General features: G+C 43.1%; 1 protein-coding gene across 2 annotated transcripts in view; it reads left to right on the forward strand.

Annotated features, from left to right (window-relative positions):
• Positions 1-19,553, forward strand: part of LOC147706850 (exportin-5-like) — a 2,308,032-nt gene extending 2,288,479 nt beyond the window's left edge. For both annotated transcript variants that reach the window (XM_086926017.1, XM_086926018.1), the window contains exon 39: positions 19,064-19,553. In XM_086926017.1, the coding sequence (XP_086782143.1) occupies positions 19,064-19,240 (177 nt within the window). In that variant the 3' untranslated portion in view covers positions 19,241-19,553. The remainder of the gene's footprint in view (positions 1-19,063) is intronic.
• Positions 19,554-20,911: the final 1,358 nt, after the last annotated feature.

Raw genomic sequence — 20,911 nt, forward strand, 5'->3', positions numbered from 1 at the left:
ATGGCGAGGAACAAGACCCCGGGCCTGGACGGCCTCCCGATTGAATTTTACTCCGCTTACGTTGACCTCCTGGCGCCTCGGCTACTAGTAGTATACAGAGAGGCGAGGCGGTTGGGTCGCCTCCCCAGCTCGATGTGTGAGGCTTTAGTGGTTCCCCTCCTTAAGCCTGGGAGAGAATCGGCTGACCCGGCGTCCTACCGACCTCTATCGATGTTGACGGTCGATTATAAGATCCTGAGCAGCATATTGGCTACGAGGCTGTTAGGGCACATGCGCTCATTGATACACGAGGACCAGGCTGGCTTCATTCCCAGGCGGAACACAACCATGAACATTCGCAGGCTGTTTCGTTTATTAGGGGATTTGCATGCAGACGCCCCGTGCCCGGTGGTTCTTTCAGTAGACCTGGAAAAGGCCTTTGATAGCCTGGAATGGGACTACCTGCGCAGTGTCTTGCTGCGATTCGGCTTGGGTGAGGGCTTTGTCAGGTGGACCACCGTATTGTATGCCTCGGCGTCAGCCAGGGTGAGGGCGGGTCCACTGATCTCCTCGCAATATCCAGTGGAGAGAGGCACGAGACAGGGGTGCTCACTGTCCCCGCTGCTCTTCGCGCTTGCGGTGGAGCCCCTGGCGTTGCTGCTCCAGTCCGAGATTTACTACAACGGTTTGCGGACGCCTTCTGGCTCGCACCATGTCTCGCTATATGCCGATGACTTGTTGCTCTTCCTGGAGGACCCGGTTGATGCCTTGAGGGGGGCCGCGTCGGCGCTGACAGCTTTCGGAGGGGTCTCGGGCCTTCGGGTCAACTGGGCCAAAACATGTCTGTTCCCGGTTCGCAGGGGAACGCCCAGTCCGGACATCAGTGGGGGGATTAGATGGGAACCTGACTGTTTCAAGTACCTAGGGGTTTATATATACCACGACCCGATTGACCTCCTGGATGGGAACATAGCCCGTTGCACTCGCGCGTTGCGCGGCAGCATGGACTTCTGGGCCACCTTGCCGCTCTCGGTGGCAGGGCGGATCGCACTATTGAAAATGGTGGCACTCCCCCGGCTGCTCTACTACTTTCGGGCATTACCGATTTGGATCCCGCCGGCCACCTTTCGCTTATTGCGATCCATGGTAGTGGGATTTCTCTGGGGTTCGGGCCGCCGGAGAGTGGCTCTCAAGACCCTGATGAGGCCCAAGACTGAGGGTGGCCTGGCGGTGCCGGATTTCGAGAAATACTATTTGGCGGCGCAACTCCAGACCTTCACCCAGGAGGTCGCGAGAGAATTTCGCGGCCCGGAGACTGGGAGAGGTACGGGGATGCCTAGGCACGTTATCTCCTTCATCACACTCCGGCAACGTCTGGCCTTGCAGGACCTGACGCTCGAGGAAAAGACCATTCGTTTGTGTTGGAACCGAGCCCACGCCCGGGGACAGCTGAGGTTGCCCTATGCACCTGAGATACCACTGGGTATGTTGACGGCCCTCCCTCACGGGGGAGACTGGTCGCGCCTGGGGCTCTGGGAGGACGCGGGACTGCAGCTGGTGGGGGACCTTTACGAGGACGGGGCGTTATTGCCCTTCCAAGAGATCATAGACCGCTTTGACGTTCCTCGGGGTGTTTTCCTTTTGCACGCGGCTCTGTTCCGAGCGATACAAACACACTGGAAAAGCGGGCTGGAGGAACCGCCTACATCCCCGGTGTGCCAATACGTCATGATGTCCAAGGGGGCGGTCAAGACAGTCACATGCCTGTATAGCAGATTGATTGGCGAGGGGTTGCCCCCCCTCACCACTTTACGGACCCGATGGGAGGCGGACATAGGGAAGGAGATACCGGAAACGACCTGGTCACAACTCATGAGGCGGGCCTGGAAGGGCACGCGCCATGCCCGCTTCCAACTGGTCCACTTCTATGTGCTCCATAGGGCCTATCTGACCCCGGCGATGATCCAACAGTACTTTGCCGCGGACTCTGCAGAGTGCCCCAGATGCCGGGCGTCTGAGGCGGATCTCCTCCATATGCTGTGGTCTTGCCCGGCACTGTCCTCCTATTGGCTTGGAGTAGGAGACACCCTGAATAGGGTGACAGGGAGGTCCTTGTCGGTCGACGCGGCGGTGGGGCTCCTACACTGGTTCCCGCACACCCCCAAGAATAAAATCTCAAGCAAATTTATTGATCTGGGGCTTCTCCTCGCTAAACGTGAGGTAACCAGGAATTGGAAGGCACGGTCTGGTCCAACAGAGGTTAGGTGGCGCGGCGAACTGTTGAAATGGGCGGCGGGTGAGAGTACGCTGCGATACCAATTGGCTAGGCGACAGCAAAACGAGAGAGCGCTAGAATCGGCACTGGAATGGGAGACGATAGTGCAGGCCCTCAGAGACGATTGTGCTTCCAGCGATTCCGAGAGTGAGGATGCGACACGTCCCGAGTCCCGATAGTTAACTTTATTTCAGATGTCCATTGGCTACTCCGGGGTACTGCACATAGGCTTTACTACATACACTACCACACACACTGATGGCGGGGGTTGGGGAGGGTACCAGTAGAACCACTAGTTTGTTGGGGTGGGTTTCTTTTAATTTTTTGTAGGATGATTTAGAAAAGCAGATGAAGACCTTTAGATCATCCGGACCAGCTTCGACCTTATACCAGATCCCCTTTGGTGCTCGCCGCCCGGCCCTTGGGTTGTGGGCTGAATGGCTGTGTACTCTTGTCGTTGGCCAGGGGACTATGGAAAATACCCAATTGTTTCTGATTGCGCTTATTTTGCTGGTCTGATATGTAATTTTCACTAATTCCTGCAATAAAAATATATTTAATAAAAAAAAAAAATCATTAAAAAGACGGAGTCATGGTGTAATTATTGACTCTGTCAACTAGATGTTTCTAAGAAACACAGTTCCATACAGAGATAGGAATTGTAAGACAAACAGCTTAAAAACACAATTTATTTTTCCAGGAGGTGTAACATACAGAATCTTTCCAATTTTACAAATTCATAGAGGTATATCTATGCAAACGAATTCTTCGAATACAGAGGGTGATGGAACTAATATTTTTTGCTGAAGTTTAGCATATAAGAGTGAGGGTGAGTGTCAAGGAACAGATCCAGAGAGTAATGGCAGGAGAGCACGAGGCCAGGAACTCCCACAGAACAGCACAGTAGGGGCTGAATAAATTTACATATAAAGCTACTTGGTGAATAAAGAAAGCGGAATGCCCAAATCTGGCTACCACAAGAAACGGAAATGATGGTTGTTAGAAGGGGGGCGGGGGGGAAGGGAGACGGGGGGGGTTAGGAAAGGGGAAGGAGAAATGGAGGGGGGGGGGGAAGAGGGGAGCAAGCGACAGGGCCCATGCATGCATTCATAGGTCATGAAAGGTTACAAAATCTGGGGATATGTACCTTAGATCGTATATGGCGACTTCAAGTATTAATAAATGTTAGGCAGACTTCAAATTGCATGAGTGTTCAGAATCTGACATATGACTGAGCCGGTATATCTCTAAGTATGGAAGAAACAAGAAGTGAGGGACAGGTTAAAAAATGTTTATGAGTGACCGGTAAGTTAAGGAATGTTTATGACTAACCATCTAATAATATCTACCTTTAATATCTTTGTGAATCTCAGCCTGTGCGTAGTCCTTTTTTCTTAAAAATTAGTAAGACCAAGTTCTAGGGCCAAAAGCAGGGTGGACTTCAATATCTAAGACCGTCTGTGAGGATAAAAGCTTAAAATGTACAAAATATCTCCTATGAAGCCTTCAACAGATCTATTTGGACCTCATCATCCCCCCATTTTCAAGGCTAAAGGGAGGGAAACCTGACCCTATAGAAATTTGTGTCTATGTAAGAATTAGAGAAAAAAGTAATTATCTCTAAACATCACAATCAAGCCATCGCCATATTAAATGAACTATTCAATCCCAAGCAAATCATGAGACTAACAAACTGTCCATATACGCCTAGGGTTTCACAAAAATACATCGACTATTTTACAAATTTAACCAGTATTATAGTTTAATGCAGGCTTACCAATCTGTATTTCAAGCAGCCCAAAGACAGTAGTTCTGTCCAATATCAGGATATGTACAGATGAAAAGGCAAGTTAACTGATCTATAAGAAGGAGAGAGGAAATATGACTCTCTAGAAACTTATGTGGGGTGCATAGTAAAAATAATATAAGTCAGTAGCTTAAGTTACAATGACAGAAATAAAAGTCTTGGAAATGAGTGACTTGTAACACTCAAGGCTTATAAATGCAAATGGGGGGGTGTTTAGAGCAGTATCCTAAAAGCAAGATTTTAAGGTTAAGTTCTAGTTTGAAATAACAGAAAAAGTCTTGGAAAGTGAGTGACTTATAGCCCCCAAGGCGTATAAATGCAAAAAGAGGGGGTGTTCAGAGCAGTAACCTAAGAACAAGGTTTTAAGGTAAAGTCCTAGTTCCCATTATGTTTGAGGGAGAGGTATTTAGGGAGGGGGTGAGTTGAACCAGTCCCATGAGTGGTTAGGTTCACCCCTCGTGCTACTAAGGAATAAAGATAAAAGACCATAGAGCAGCTTACCTGTCTAGATAGGACAGTCCTGTGAAGAATCATAGGGAGCCCCCAGTGCCGACCAGGATACGTCCTCTGACAGCCCGTGTTCATCTCTACAGTACGGCCTCCTTTTATACCAGTTTAAATTAAGCCAAATGTGAAGCACCTGAGTGTCCCTTCGTAAAGCCGAGACTCAAACACGTCACGTGATGAATGGGTCAAAACCCGGCGCCCATCTTATAACAGGTTTGTAAAGCCGTGAGTCTGCAGGGAAGCGGCAAGAAGGTAAAAATGCCACCAATTTGAGTGCCCCGTGATGTCTCCCTACTGTTTTTAAACTTACATTTAGTATGAAGAATAATAAAGAGCTGAACAGCGCAAGGTCATATAACTGACTTCCTTTATTTGTGTACATAATCAAACTATATCCAACAGCCAACATATCTCAAAATGCCCAAAGGTATTTATTGGTCTTCAATCTTTTTTAAGCTGAACATGCGAAAGTAATAAATCGGAGGTATCAACGTATAATCCACATTGATGTTTGTCACGTGCTAACAAAATGTAAGAACGGCGGCCATTTTAAAGTGATGAAGCTGGACCTATATAGATAGACTTATGAAAAGATTGGAAATAGCAGTTGGGGAACCCAACTTTTGTCATGCAGCCTAATTTAATTCATAGTTCATATCCGGGAAAAAACGCTGAAAGTCATCACTGCCCGCGGGCCTATTTACGTTATGCAAAAGAAGGCTTATGTCACATGATACCAGTGTGCAAAAGGCTACGGCCATTTTGAAGTGGATAGATCGAACCTATATAAATGGAGGTACGCGTAGAAAAGAAACCTAGTAATAAGTGAACCGGCTGAAGGTCAGAGAGACCTATGTCTGAAAATAATAAATTTGGTTACGGCGGCCAACCTTAAGTATCCTAACAAGCACCTCATATTTAAAGGATACCAGTGAAAAGGCAGGTAAATCAAGGCTATAGTGGCCTTCAGGTGTATGAACCAAAGTGGGAAGGATAAAAAGGGGTAGTACAAGAACAAATAAAATGAAATAAAGCCAGGAAAAATTAGTAGAAAGGATATAGACACCATAAGCTAACGTGCATGAACATATAGTGCACTTATTTGATTGTTTACAACAGTCTGTTCTCATTGACTTGGTTACAAGTCTTGTCTGCCTCGCGAATAACAATCGAGACATCAGATTGTAGGTTTTTAAGGGCTTCGGTTTCTTTGATAGAAAGGTTATATTTACAAGAACCTGGTCGTATGGGGTTCTCTAGTAATTGATGGAATTCCTGTGTAACCTTTTCCTTAAAAATATCTATGTTTGGATGGGTACCATTGGGGATAAATTTAGATTTAGGTTTTAGGCCACTTTCAACTGTTAGATTTTCCACAATATTCAGTTTATCTCGGACACATTCAATATTAACAGACGTTTCCAGTTCCACTGTCATCATTGCTTGAATTATATTTATTTCATTCACAGTATGTTCAATAGAAAGGTTTACATTCTTATAATTTACATAGCCAGGAGGAATACGTGAGAAATGATCCTTAAGTTTTAACAATCTTGTGAATTTCATCAGATCAACAAATAAATCCACATCCCTCCTAATTGATTAGGGCAAAAACCTAGTCCCTTGCAAAGGACCGATATCTCATCATTCTTCAGGGCTCTCTTGGATAGATTGATTACCATGGGCAGTTCTAGTCTCCCCCCCTCCTCTGATCTTGTTATAGTTGTTGATTCCCTGTCTTCTTGGATCTCGTCTGCCTGCCCACTGGTTCTAGGGTCGTTTTTTTTGTTGTTGTGTCTGTTTGCGTTCCTACCATTTCCGCCCTCCCCTTCTGGTTTTTGATGTTCTTTGTGTGTCAAACGAGCCTCTAGTCTTAGTCTCTCCATTTCTGATAAAAAATTACTTGGCCTTGTTTCTGTTTCAGGCATGCCCATGGGTTCGGCCAAAGAGATGGAGCTGGCAGCTGATGATATTGAGGTTATACTGCTGGCCGTACTCAGTTCTAAGGTTTCTTCGCTCTGTCTTTTACCCTCTCCAGGGATTTTCACATTATCAAACTTATGTGAGAAAGTATATATCCTACCATCCCTGTAGTCTTTATCATCCCTTTTGATTTTTTTCAGCTTCTTATCTCTTAGATAGATTTGGTGATTTTCCAAGACCCCATCTAGAATGGCATAGTTCTTTTTTACTGTGTCCTTAAGCTCAGAGAGTGCTATTTCTTTTTCTAATTCATCTATTTCTTGCAGGGCCTTGGCACCCTTTCTTTCAGCGTTTTAATCAGGATAATGAAGGAAGCATTTCGAAGATTGCTCTCCCAATCCTCTAATTGCTCTTTATCCAAATCTTCGAATGTGGGGAAGATTAATATTCTAAGCCCATGTGGGATTTTTTCATTTTCTATGTACTTTCCCAAAGTGGTGCCATCCCACCACCTAGGCAAACAAGGAAAGGCTTGGGTCCTGTCACTGTCCGGCCTGGACCACTACTATGAAGTAAACAAAAACAGTAGCCGGGCAGATTAAGTTATTAAAGCAATGCACCACCTAGTGAAATCAATTGCTGGGTTGGACAACCATTTGTATTGAGTTAATTCTTATTTTATAAAGTTTTTTTGAAAAAGTTTTTTGGCATCAAAACACAACACGATATTTACATAGATACATAAATACATTCAATCCACTGAAATAAATATGTCAAACAGAGTAGTTAAACAAAACAATTGTCACATAAGTATTCACATAGACACCTGTACTATGCCTCAGATAGATCAATTGTTGAGGCACCAGTCCTAAATAATAATAAACAAGTGGACTAGCGGATTGTTAAATTGGCCTACTTGTTAACACCGACACAAGATACATAATAAAGTTCATGAAAGAGTGCTATGACTAGGAATGACACATAAACTGCTAGGTAATTTGCAGGTGTATTAATTAATTCCTATCAAGCCCCATCTATTTTGTATCTTGGAGGGAAGAACGTCGACGCGTTTCGAACCCAATATGATTCTGCGGGTTCTCCTCAGGACACGGACTGGGGGGGTCGCTGTCACTGTGAAATAATAATTAAAAAATTGGTGTCAGTGAGGGAACTACCTCTAGGGACCTCCTCTCTCAGATTCATACACTCTTATGGTAAAGGTACCTTATTGATGAAGGGTTCGCGTTGCTCCCTGTAAACAGATAAGGTGAAAATGACTGTTTAGGATGTTGCTTAACTGTCCCAGTTATACTAAGTTTGTTAGCCCCTATTACCAAGACATACCTCAATCATGCGCATCATATGCGGGAGGCGGGTGCCGGTACGCGTTAGTTTTTCAGTGTTCAGATCTTTGTCGCTACGGGGAAGAGAAGGACCTTACGTTATTGCCCATTTATTGTGCACTACAATTGCTTAACCGTTCGGTAAGATATCGAGTCCTACCTTCGTGTTTGAGCAGAGTTCGTTCTGACTGCATGCGTGTGGAAGCGGCGGCCGCCGCACGGGCTTGTCAGCTGTTAACAGAAGGAACGTGCGTTTAGGAATCTAATGGCATCCGATCATCTGAGTATACAGATTGTGCCTGGCATATAAATTACTTGTCAGCGGGGTTGTAAACGCTTCGGTCCGGCACCCATCTACTTCTGAAAGACAGACACGTGAACCCGAAGGGGCGTGTCTTCTCGTATTTAAACAAACTAACGTCCCGGTGTTTGTTGGGAGACGTAGTTTATTAGACAATGTCTTTATACTTGGAAGAAGGCTATATTCCAAATCGTGGGACTCATATTTGAAGAAACTCATCATACACGCCAACCATAGGCCTATCTCTCTCCTCCCCGCTCTGGCGAAGGTGGCGGAAAGACACGTGCACAGATCTATCTCTGATTTTATCGAGAATAACAACTTGTTGCACACTACTCAATCTGGGTTTCGTGCGAATTACAGCACAGAGACCGCGTTACTTGAAGTCACCACCGCCATTAGAGAGGTTTTAGATACTGGAGGAAAGGCCATGTTGGTCATGTTAGACCTGTCTGCGGCGTTCGACACCGTTCCCCATGATACCCTCCTAACACGACTCTGGAATTGTGGCCTCAGGGGGACGGTGTGGAACTGGCTTAAATCATTTCTAGCCAGCCGTCGACAAACGATCTGGGCGCCACCTCACTCCGCAGCTATGGCAACCCTGGAAGTGGGGGTCCCTCAGGGGTCTATTCTTAGCCCCCTGCTTTTTAACATCTTTATGGCCCCCCTTGCAGAGGTTGCGGAGTTGTTTGGCGCTCAGATCGTGTCTTACGCTGACGACACCCAGCTCTTGTTTACTTATAACAAGAACGAGGTGTTCGATGGGATCCGTATCAGAGGCTGCTTAGAGGCAGTCTTTGATTGGTTCAAAAGACACGGCTTGAAATGCAACTCCGATAAATCGGAGCTGCTTTTTTTCGGATGTGTCTCTGAACCAAACTGGAAAAGTTGGTGGCCACAAGATCAGTTTCCTCCTGCCAATGCTGGTACCAGGGCTAAAAAACTAGGTATCATTGTTGACAATGAGTTAACCTTTGGGCCTCAAATTGCGTGTCTTTCGGGGAAATGCTTTGGAATCCTGCGGATGCTCAGGAAATTTCTCCCCTTGATTTCGGTGAACCATCGAAGGGTCATAGTCCAGGCACTTGTCGGGTCGCGTTTGGACTATGCAAATGCCCTCTATCTGGGACTCCCAAAATATCTGATAAGGAGACTGCAGGTAGTCCAACATTCAGCCGCTAGGGCTATTTATGGACTCCCCAGACGAGCTAGTGCCTCTAACATGTTGAAGGAACTGCACTGGCTCCCTATAGCCAAGAGGGTTCTCTTCAAAAGCCTGACGCTAACCTATAAGGCTCTTCATGACTCAGGCCCTAGGTATATTAGAAAGCGCCTTGCTTTTTACAAGCCGAGCAGAGCTCTGCGATCTGCCTCCTTGTCTAAAATGGTCGTTCCATCCATCAAGCGAACCAGACAAGGAGGGCGTTCCTTCCACTACCTAGCTCCGCGCGCTTGGAATGAACTTCCCATTGTTCTCAGACAGGCCCCCAGTCTGTTGTCTTTTAGAAAGGCATTAAAAACCTGGCTTTTTACTAGTTAATTTTGCTGTTCCTTTTTTTTGCAGTTATGTTCCTTTCCATTAAAGGACTTCTTCGCCAAAGCGCCGGGACACTCCGACTGGAGTAGCCGATGCGCTATAGAAGAGCCCAATTAACATAACATAACATAACAAACTAACGTCCCAATGTCTATGGCGACGTAGTTACCTAGGGTATATTTTTAGACAATATCTTTTACGGGGGTTATCTTCAAGTTCATAAGATACGGTCACATGGGCAGCAGCAAGCAATAGCAGGTACACGTTGCAAAATACAGGTTCATAGAAAAATTGTTACAGATTGCTGAATTCATTTAGGTCATTAAGTCCCGACATAGCAGTGTCGAATTTCAGTGCCAGTCGTGCATCCGGATCACCACCGGCACCTGCGATGTTTTTGATACTTGCCAAGATTGTCCATTTAAGGTCACTGACCGAATGTTAGTTTTTTAAAAAGTGAGACACTAGTGGTGCTGTGAGCACTTTGTTGTTAATCCGCGATCTATGTTGGATTATGCGTTGGCGCACTTCTTGTGTGGTTTTGCCTATGTATACTTTCCCGCAGGGGCAGGTTATTGCATAGTCTGCATATTTCGTTTTACAGTTCGTGAAGTCCTCATGCCGCCAATGTTTTTTGCCGTCTGTGAAGGGTGTTCCTTCCATCGTAAGGCTACACATCGAACAGGTGCCGCATTTATGATGTCCTTTCACTGGGCCCTTATTAAACAGGGTGCTTTGTGTTTCTCTCTTGGTTGTAGCACGAGTGGAAGAGATCTGCTGGCCCAAGCTGCGGTTCTTCTTTAACGCGAACAGTGGTTTGCCAATCTCAGGAATTACTTCTTCCACCAGATGCCAGTTGTTCCGGATGATTTTCTGCACCGGGGTTGTGTGGGGTCCAAAAGTGGATACACACACCAACCGCTCTGTAGGTGTTTTTTCTCTCTTCTGCAGAAGATGTTCTCTGGGTGTCCATCTTGCCCTCTTCATAGAATGTTTCAGGAGCTTGCCAGGGTATCCTCTTTCTTTCAACTTGTTGGCAAGTGCTTCGCCATGGGTTACAAAGTCTTCTGGCCTGGAACAATTCCTCCTCACCCTAAGGAATTGTCCATAGGGGAGATTGTTCTTAAGGCTCTTCGGATGATAACTTTTGTAATGTAAGGAATTGTTATTGTCAGTTTTCTTCTGAAACAATGATGACATAAGGCCTTCCGATGTAGATTTGATTTCAACGTCCAAAAACGGCATAGTTTTACAATCATATGCCAGGCTGAATTTGATGTCCGGACTTCTGTTGTTCAACCAGTCGTGGAATTCCTCTAGAGACACCCGCCTCCCGCATATGATGCGCATGAATGAGGTATGTCTTGGTAATAGGGGCTAACAAGCTTAGTATAACTGGAACAGTTAAGCAACATCCTAAACAGACATTTTCACCTTATCTGTTTACAGGGAGCAACCCGAACCCTTCATCAATAAGGTACCTTTACCATAAGAGTGTATGAGTCTGAGAGAGGAGGTCCCTAGAGGTAGTTCCCTCACTGACACCAATTTTTTAATTATTATTTCACAGTGACAGCGACCCCCCAGTCCGTGTCCTGAGGAGAACCCGCAGAATCATATTGGGTTCGAAATGCGTCGACGTTCTTCCCTCCAAGATACAAAATAGATGGGGCTTGATAGGAATTAATTAATACACCTGCAAATTACCTAGCAGTTTATGTGTCATTCCTAGTCATAGCACTCTTTCATGAACTTTATTATGTATCTTGTGTCTTGTTTATTATTATTCAGGACTGGTGCCTCAACAATTGATCTATCTGAGGCATAGTACAGTTGTCTATGTGAATACTTATGTGACGATTGTTTTGTTTAACTACTCTGTCTGACATATTTATTTCAGTGAATTGAATGTATCTATGTATCTATGTAAATATCATGTTGTGTTTTGATGCCAAGAAACTTTTTCAAAAAAACTTTATAAAATAAGAATTAACTCAATACAAATGGTTGTCCAGCCTAGCAATTGATTTCACTAGGTGGTGCATTGCTTTAATAACGTAATCTGCCCGGCTACTGTTTTTGTTTATCCCACCACCTAGACATTTCGTTTTTCTTTAATTTTTCCAATTTTTGGAATTTTATTTTCAAACCCTCTGTTTTTGGAGTGACCGTGCTAGTTGGTTTAGCACTAGGTGTAAATAAATCCTGGGCAAGTTCTTGCCGTCTATCTTTGAAACTGAGCATAGTGAGAAGTCCCTTAATACTAGAAATTCTTTCATTAATCGTTATACTATGTACGAGGTCTTTTACTGCTAATGGAGGGAAAGAGAACTTAGGATAGCACAGACCTAACGGTGGTCCCTACTTCTTGACAGCACCTAACAGGTAATACCCCATATATATTTGCTCCCCTAAACGTCAGATAAAAGGTTGTGTGCACACTGAATAGCACCCACCGAAATCGTGCCTATTCCCTAAGGAATTCAATTAAACTTTTACAACAACACAGATGCACCACAATATAATTAACAATATCAATTCTGCAATGAGTCTCGTACGATATTTCTTCATTCTCAGATCTTTATTTCATGCGTGTAAATAGAACACCATACAGCCGGCGCGTTTCGTCCCACGCAGGGGACTTTTTCAGGGCTGTTAAACCAAAACCAAACATAAACAATGTATAAGAAAAAGAGACTCATTTCATTTAACAAAAACAAACATTAACAGAAAAAAGTGCAACTTCTACGAAAGTTAAAAATTGTATATATCATTAAAAAGACTGAGTCATGGTGTAATTATTGACTGTCAACTTGATGTTTCTAAGAAACACAGTTCCATACAGAGATAGGAACTCTAAGACAAACAGCTTAAAAACACAATTTATTTTTCCAGGAGGTGTAACATACAGAATCTTTCCAATTTTTACAAATTCATAGAGGTATATCTATGCAAACGAATTCTTTGAATAAAGAGGGTGATGGAACTACTATTTTTTGCTGAGGTTTAGCATATAAGAGTGAGGGTGAGTGTCAAGGAACAGAGCCAGAGAGTAATGGCAGGAGAGCACGGGGCCAGGAACTCCCACAGAACAGCACAGTAATAGCTGAATAAATTTACGTATAAAGCTACTCGGTGAATAAAGAAAGCGGAATGCCCAAATCTGGCTCCCACAAGAAACGGAAATGATGGTTGTTAGAAGGGGGGCAGGGGGGAAAGGGAGACGGAGGGTTGGGAAAGGGGAAGGAGAAAAGGAGAGGTGGGGGAAGAAGAGGGGAGCAAGCGACCTGGACCATGCATGCATTCATAGGTCATGAAAGGTTACAAAATCTAGGGATATGTACCTTAGATAGTATATGGCGACTTCAAGTATTGATAAATGTTAGGCAGACTTCAAATTGCATGAGTGTTCAGAATCTGACATATGACTGAGCCGGTATATCTCTAAGTATGTAAGAAACAAGAAGTGAGTGACAGGTTAAAAATTTTTTTTGAGTGACCGGTAAGTTAAGGAATGTTTATGACTAACCATCAAATAATATCTACCTTTAATATCTTTGTGAATCTCAGCCTGTGCGTAGTCCTTTTTTCTTAAAAATGAGTAAGACCTAGTTCTAGGGCCAAAATCAGGGTGGACTTCAATATCTAAGACCGTCTGTGAGGATAAAAGCTTAAAATGTACAAAATATCTCATGTGAAGCCTTCAACAGATCTATTTGGACCTCATCATCCCCCCATTTTCAAGGCTAAAGGGAGGGAAACCTGACCCTATGGAAATTTGTGTCTATGTAAGAATTAGAGAAAAAAGTAATTATCTCTAAACATCACAATCAAGCCATCGCCATATTAAATGAACTATTCAATCCCAAGCAAATCATGAGACTAACAAACTGTCCATATACGCCTAGGCTTTCACCAAAATACATCGGCTATTTTACAAATTTAACCAGTATTATAGTTTAATGCAGGCTTACCAATCTGTATTTCAAGCAGCCCAAAGACAATAGTTCTGTCCAAGATCAGGATATGTACAGATTAAAAGGCGAGTTAACGGATCTATAAGAAGGTGAGAGGAAATATGACTCTTAGAAACTTATGTGGGGTGCATAGTAAAAATAATACCTGGATGTAAATGATTGACTCCCTCTGACGTGTGGGCCCCATCCGGATGAGATCCCAACCTGTCAGGTCATGGTGCCTAACGATAAGTTTATAGCCCTGGGACCTAACCTGTTGGTTGAAACCAATATGACCAATGAAGGTAGGGATACTTTAAATGGAAACCCGAGTGTGGGGGATGGCCCAACTGAAATAGCAAGATTGGAGAAAATCAGTATGAGGGGTCCTAAAAGCATCAAATGTATAACTATTATCAGCTGGAATATCGCCGGTTTAAAATCTAAGGGTGATGTTTTGGGCTGGACAAATTTTATAAATACCCATGACATTCTTTGTTTCCAGGAAACTTGGTGTAGGGAAGATATCAATTATGCGGGGTTTGCCTCCTATAATTTACTGGCGCAGGGCTCTTCGTCAGGGAGAGCCAAAGGCGGCCTTTTGATATTAATCTCTATCAATCGGCGTATCCAAGTAAAAAAATATCTGTGGGCGCACATGCGCAAATTCTCTGGGTCTATGATGACCAAGGCCGTAACATTTTGTTGATAAACTACTATAATAATGTCTTTGATAATTCTAGGACGGTAGTAGTAAATGATTTGGCTAGTGCTGTGGAAAATTTAAGTATAGAAATGAATGTTGCTTTTGATTTTACCTGGGTGGGTGATTTTAATATCCCGTTATGTGAGTTGTCAACCCAGAAAGCCTGTGGGGTTACAAATAATGTTGGTATGGATGATCTGCACTTTAAACATAATGCATGTGGAGAAATACTATATAAACTTATGAGCTGTTACGATTTAGAAGTATTGGGTTTCTCTAATGATGAAAATGGACAAATCATTCCTACGTTTAAGAACCGACAAACTAGTTCAGTAATCGATCATGTGATCGTTTCTTCTAATATTATCCCCTACTGTGCCCCCCTAGGATTGAAGTCACTTCTCTAAGTGATCACAATTGCATTATTTTAGAATGTATTTTGTGGGGGGGAAGCGTTGTGGAGGTAGAAACTATTATTACTAATGTTGAATCTCACAGACCAAATGGTGTTAGAGTGAAATGGAAGGGAGAAAAATCTAAAGATTTAACCAGTTCCATTGTGAAGTAATGCCTGACAGATATCTCGCTTATATTTGATAATATCACTGATACTGAACGGGTTTTACTTGCTTTTAATGAAATTAATAGATTCATTAATGTTAGGTTTACCAGACCCAGTAGAGAACAGTATCGTAATGGACCGGGGTGGTTTGATCATACATGTACCAACTTACTATCTGAATTAAAAGGTGCACTTGCTAAAAAGCCAAGGGATACCAACCAAATAATGAAATCCCAACGTATGTATAAGATTGCTTTGAAATGCAGGAAGAGTGAGTTACAGCAGGAGGCCTGGGACTCTCTTAACCAAGCATCTGAAACATCTAACAATACACTCTTTTGGGCTACGTTCAACTCTCCCTTTCTTAAAGAAGACCATATACCTGAGCTATCCTCAAATGTCACCAGCGATGACTGGGTTACACATTTCTCTAAAATGTTTGGCTCAAAAGTTGTGATAATACAAACCCTAGTAGAAGGACCATACTACCACTGGACCTCACAGTCCAAGAGGTCGACCTGGGAATACGTGCTAGCAAGGGGGGGAAGGCTCAGGGACCTGATGGGGTCCCTATTGATGTTTATAAATCAGCCCCAGAGTTGTGGAGCCCTCTCTTGACCATTGTATTTAACGCCGCAGTCTGTAGTGAGCCCCCTAAAACCTGGGGAGAATCTATTATTATCCCTATACACAAGAAGGGCAGTAGGTCAGATGCTAAGAATTACCGTCCTATCTCTCTTCTAGACTCCTCTGTTAAGATCATGAGTAGAGTTGTGTTAGTAGGACTAGAAGAGTGGACTGAGCAAGAGAACATCCTGGCCGACAGCCAGTACGGCTTTAGGAAGGGCCGGGGTACACTCGACCAGTGTGTAAATCTAGACCTCTTGATTAGTAAATACACCGAAGCCAAAACTGGTTCGTTATACTTCTGCTTTGCAGACTTAAGCAGTGCTTTTGATATGGTCGACCATGCTATTTTATGGCCAACTCTGTTAGACCTAGGAGCCCCCGAGGGTATAATTTTCTTTCTGGCCAGGTTGTATGAAATGCTTGAAACTTGTGTGCGTTATTGCACAAAAGGAGAATGTACCCCTAAATTCAGTGTGAAACGTGGGATTCGACAGGGTTGTGTTTTGGCCCCTCTCCTTTTTATATTCTTTATTAACGACGTTGACGCAATCTTAAAGAATGTAAAAGCTGATGCCCCCAGATTAATGGGGTTTCTGTCCCGGTGTTATTATATGCTGATGACGCCGTCTTACTTTCAAGAACTCCCCTAGGTCTACAGCACCTAATTGACAGATTCTGTAAGTTCATACAAGATAGGAAACTGTCCATTAATAAGGGGAAGACGCACACCATGACCTGCGGGGCCAGAAGCAAATTCTCAAATGCCTTTTTTATTGATCATGAAAAAGTGGTACACGTGGAAAATTTTGTTACCTTGGTATTACCTTTTCAAGAGACAGAAAATAGACTGATGAAATTAATAATGTTAGTAACAAAATGGCAAAGAACACCTATGGTCTTTTTAGATTTGCGGGAAAAGTAGGAGACAGGCGTACTAAGGATATGCTTCAAATTTATCAGGCTAGATGTACCTCAATCGCATTATACGGGGCGGGTGTGTGGGGTCATAGATATTCCCAAATTTTTCAAATGGAGGAAAACTCCTTTTTGAAAAAGCTTCTGTGTCTACCCCCGACCGCCCCAACTGAGCTGATCCACCGGGAACTGGATATTTATTACCTAAGAGACCTATTGTCCTTAAGGCCACTCCTGATTTGGCGTTCCATCTGGCTCCAGGAGAAGTCTTTTAATAGAGCCATCATTGAGGACTGTTTATCATTGGATCACTATAGGAAAATTCCCTGGTTAAATTATGTTGTTGATTGTTACTCAGAAATATTTAGTCTTAATGTCCTGATTGACCCAATCTTTGATCTCTAAAGCTCAGTTGAAAAGTAAATTCCTGGCCAGCAGAGCTAGGAAACGGTTGTCAGCAGCAGGATCTATGACCACTGTCTTGTTCTACAATAGATATATCATTTTGGAAGGTTCACCATTTTATCTATCCACGGTGACTAGGCCATCTCATAAGTTTGTGCTTACAAGACTGAGGTTCGGAGTAGCACACCATTTAGTGGCCCTACCAATTCTCAAAAAACATCCAACATGGCCATGTCTGTGCGATGGCGTATCTAAACAGAGCACCGCCGACATTTATTTTTATACTGCTTCCTTTTTAAACAAATGTATTTATGCAAGGAAAAATATGCTTTTTTAAATTATATGGACTGTATCTCTACTGATATCTGTTTTAACACCATCAATGCTAGAGGTATTTGCAAGAGGTGCTGCATTCCCCTTTTTCCCATTGTTCATGACGAGCTGAGCTCGTCATGAGCACACGAGCAGTGTACTGCATGACGAGCTGAGCTCGTCATGAGCATGGAAGGGGTTAATTGTCAATCTGAAACTTTGGTTATTTTGTTTGTCTGTTTTTTTTGTGCTTTTATGGTCATGTTTCATGTACCGAATAAAGCTTCATGAATTGAATTGACTCTCTAGAAACTTATGTGGGGTGCATAGTAAAAATAATATAAGACAGTAGCTTAAGTTAAAATGACAGAAATAAAAGTCTTGGAAATGAGTGACTTGTAACCCTCAAGGCTTATAAATGCAAATGGGGGGGTGTTTAGAGCAGTATCCTAAATGCAAGATTTTAAGCTATTGGGGCCATATATAATTAGCTATTTCTGATGGTTATTTTTAACCACCAGATTCCTCTCCATGTGAATAATCCCAGGCACCACAATGGATTTGGCAAATTAGTAGTAGCTCGTATGGCTCCATCCTCTGCACCAGATCCTCCTATGGATATGATGTTAAAGATCCACACAAGGCACCATCATCCATATTAATGTGAGTTATAATCCTTTTTCCGAACCCTCTGAGGCAGAGAAAAGATCAACAATGATCAACTGAAATATTGCAGTGTGCACTAGCCGAACAGATTCGGGACCTTATACCAAAATCCACAATAACTATCCTCAGAATGCAGATGCAGGTGGGTAGGCAATGAAGAATCCGCAGGTAGATGAAATACACCAGAAAAATCATTACTGAAGATATGTATAACTTGTTCTTCTGATGGATTCTTATACCTGCTGATCCCACACTTCGTGAGTAGGTACTCGAGGAGATGGTTTTGCTGAGGAGAGTATCACACCAAAAAGTCTTGCAGCGTGGAACTGACAAAATGTCCATAAGTGGACTTGTGTATCAAGTCGGAATGCCTAGTGAAGATGTAGATTGAAGCTGTGGCTGAAATATCCCCCAGAATAATAGTTTCGAAGGTAAGTAACTTTATCTTAGAGCTGGCATAAAATCTTTAACTGTAGGAATTGTGCCTTACACAACAGGAAGGGCAGTTATGTCAGAGTTGGTTGGACGTGCATTGAATCATGTCATCTGTCTCTTACTTGCTCTTTCTTCTGCACATCTATCTAATTCTGTGCAGTGTTACAGCATTTCATGCTTTGAGAAGTTCATTGCGCTTTTCTTAGATTCTTTTCTGGATGGGCTACTGCAGTGGGAGCCTTATTCAGAAGAAGCATCAAAGAGAGAACAATTCCATTAGAAGAACCCACGTTTTTCCTGGTGGGGTCCCTTCACTCCAGATTTTTAATATCTTCCCATCTTTGCTCAAGATCTTGAAGAATCTTTCATAATGGTTATTCTTTATTCTTGGTGTGTCTACTGTATTTACCAATGGCACAGGTACGTGAGTCGAACCAGCTAGTGAGGATAATGCGCTGGTGACACCATGCTCTTTTTCTGAACAGTCTAAAAGTTGTAAATTCAATGAGCATCTTGTGGATATGTCTTCAGATCGAGAATATAGCAAAGATGCCCTTGAGAAAGTACATTACTAGTACATTCTTCCTTTTTAAACATATGTAAATCTTTTGTTCAGAACATTTTTCCAGTGTTTTCATTTAAAGTGCCTTCCCTTTAAATGTGCATAGATAATCTGTAGGGCGTGACCAAATTATATTTAATTGTATTCTACATTTCAGTTGTGAATGAAAGGTAAGTGCTGAAAATCCATGGCCTACTGTACTCGAAATTTAGTATTTGGTTTTCTGCTCCAATGTATAGGTGCAAGTGGATACTCCAGCTCAGCTCTTCAAGAGAGCAAGGAAGTGCCCACCTCGAAAACGAGGACAGAAGAAGAGGCGGTATGGTGCAGCAGCCAGATTCCAGAAGGAGTTGAATATGAAACTAGACCTGCCAGATCTGGCCACACGTCTCGCATCCCGTCAATCTCAGGAATAGTTTTCTGTTTGCTAGACCAAGAGGGTTTGAGGCAAATGCCAGGTTTTTGTTCCTTCTGCTAGGTTCCTCCTCATGAGTTCTTGTTATTGAGTTCTTCCTATTAGTTCTCTGCTGGACCTAACCTGCAGGAGAAAGAAACCACAACAATGATCCATCATGGCACCATTTGTTTTATTGTTTCTACTGTTCGTTCTGCACCAGTTCAAGTTCTGTCTGGATTTTACTGCTCTCTTTTTTATCTGCAGAAAAGTAATGTTGCCTTTTGTATGATTCTGTCGCTTCGATGTTTAATATAGTTTTGTTATTAAACTAATAAGCGGATTGTCTTCACTCAAAAAAAAGTACTCAGCCTTTTAGGATTTCTTACACCCAGGTAGAAATGTTGTAAATATATTGAGTTCAGGACATTTGAGCCCGTTCTGAAGTGCATCTCTTCGAAGTGAGTTTATTGCTTACTATTTCTCAGCAGTGGCCCATGGACTGCTTCCACTCATGTATTACAACATGATGAATCCACGAAGCCAAGTGCTGTATACACCAGGTTCAGTACAGGGATTCTTTTTGCAGTGCCCATTTATTAACTGTTTGAAGGTCTGTCCATACCTTCATTAGTGAAAGATTCACCATGAGTCCACAGAATGCCAACAAAGAGACTATGGCGAGAGATCTGCTGAAAGTAATATGTGACATTCTGTGAAAATCATTACTCTTGTCTAGGACTTACACAGGTCATGAACTTTGTTTTTTTTTTTGGTCCACATGGACTTTTACATACAAAAAGCACAGCATATAAAGCCATTGTATTTGCTCATGAGGACACTTGAAATGTTACAGGTAGGCCTACCTTGAATATAATGTGATTATTGAGACATACTAAATATATGTGTTTAGCATTTTTCATGGTGTGAAATGTGCTGTGCATACTTAGCATGTGCACCTAGGATAAGAGAGAAATTGCGATGCTTTGGTTATTTTCTAGTAATGTTCGCTTCTCTGAACCTCATTCTTTCTCATCACAGACCTTACCTTACCTTACAATAGAGTGTCTTGTCCTGGATAACGTAAAACTCAAACAGCACATTTGCAAGTAGCAACACACATTTAACACATCTCTTTGTCTTATCTGGAAATAGTTTTGCTTGAGGTAACCAGGTAAGGGCTGATGCAACGTAGTACATGCGTGATGCAAACCTCAAGGTCATATTTTTGAAGCCACCTTACATGGCTTTCAATGCCTTCAAAAATATAGAGTAATTAAACGCATCTTAAGTTGTTGCATTACATTACTCTGTGCAAGGGAGGCGTTCCATGGGCATTGCGGTGGGTGTTCCCATGCATCTCCTGTGGTTTTTGACACATTCCCAGAGTTACCAAGCCGAATAAACTTGGGAATGGGCAAAAAGGATATGCCATGCCAGGGGAGGCGTAACAAAGAAAGATATGTTTATTTCTCCTTGTTTTTTCACCTTTCTGTTTGTGCTGCATTGTGCAGCACACAGAGGAAGAAGCCAGCATGATTGTTTTTGTGCAGGAAGATGCCCATTCCTCCTCAAAAACAATTGCGCCTACAACACAGGGGCCCTTGCACCATGGCGCCAGGGTGACTGCGTTGGGGCTAGGCTAACAAAAGGACACCAGCACAAGGGAAAGGACAGGAATGCGCCATATTAG

This window comes from Lissotriton vulgaris, chromosome 6 (assembly GCF_964263255.1).
Source record: "Lissotriton vulgaris chromosome 6, aLisVul1.2, whole genome shotgun sequence".
Taxonomy (NCBI): domain Eukaryota; kingdom Metazoa; phylum Chordata; class Amphibia; order Caudata; family Salamandridae; genus Lissotriton; species Lissotriton vulgaris.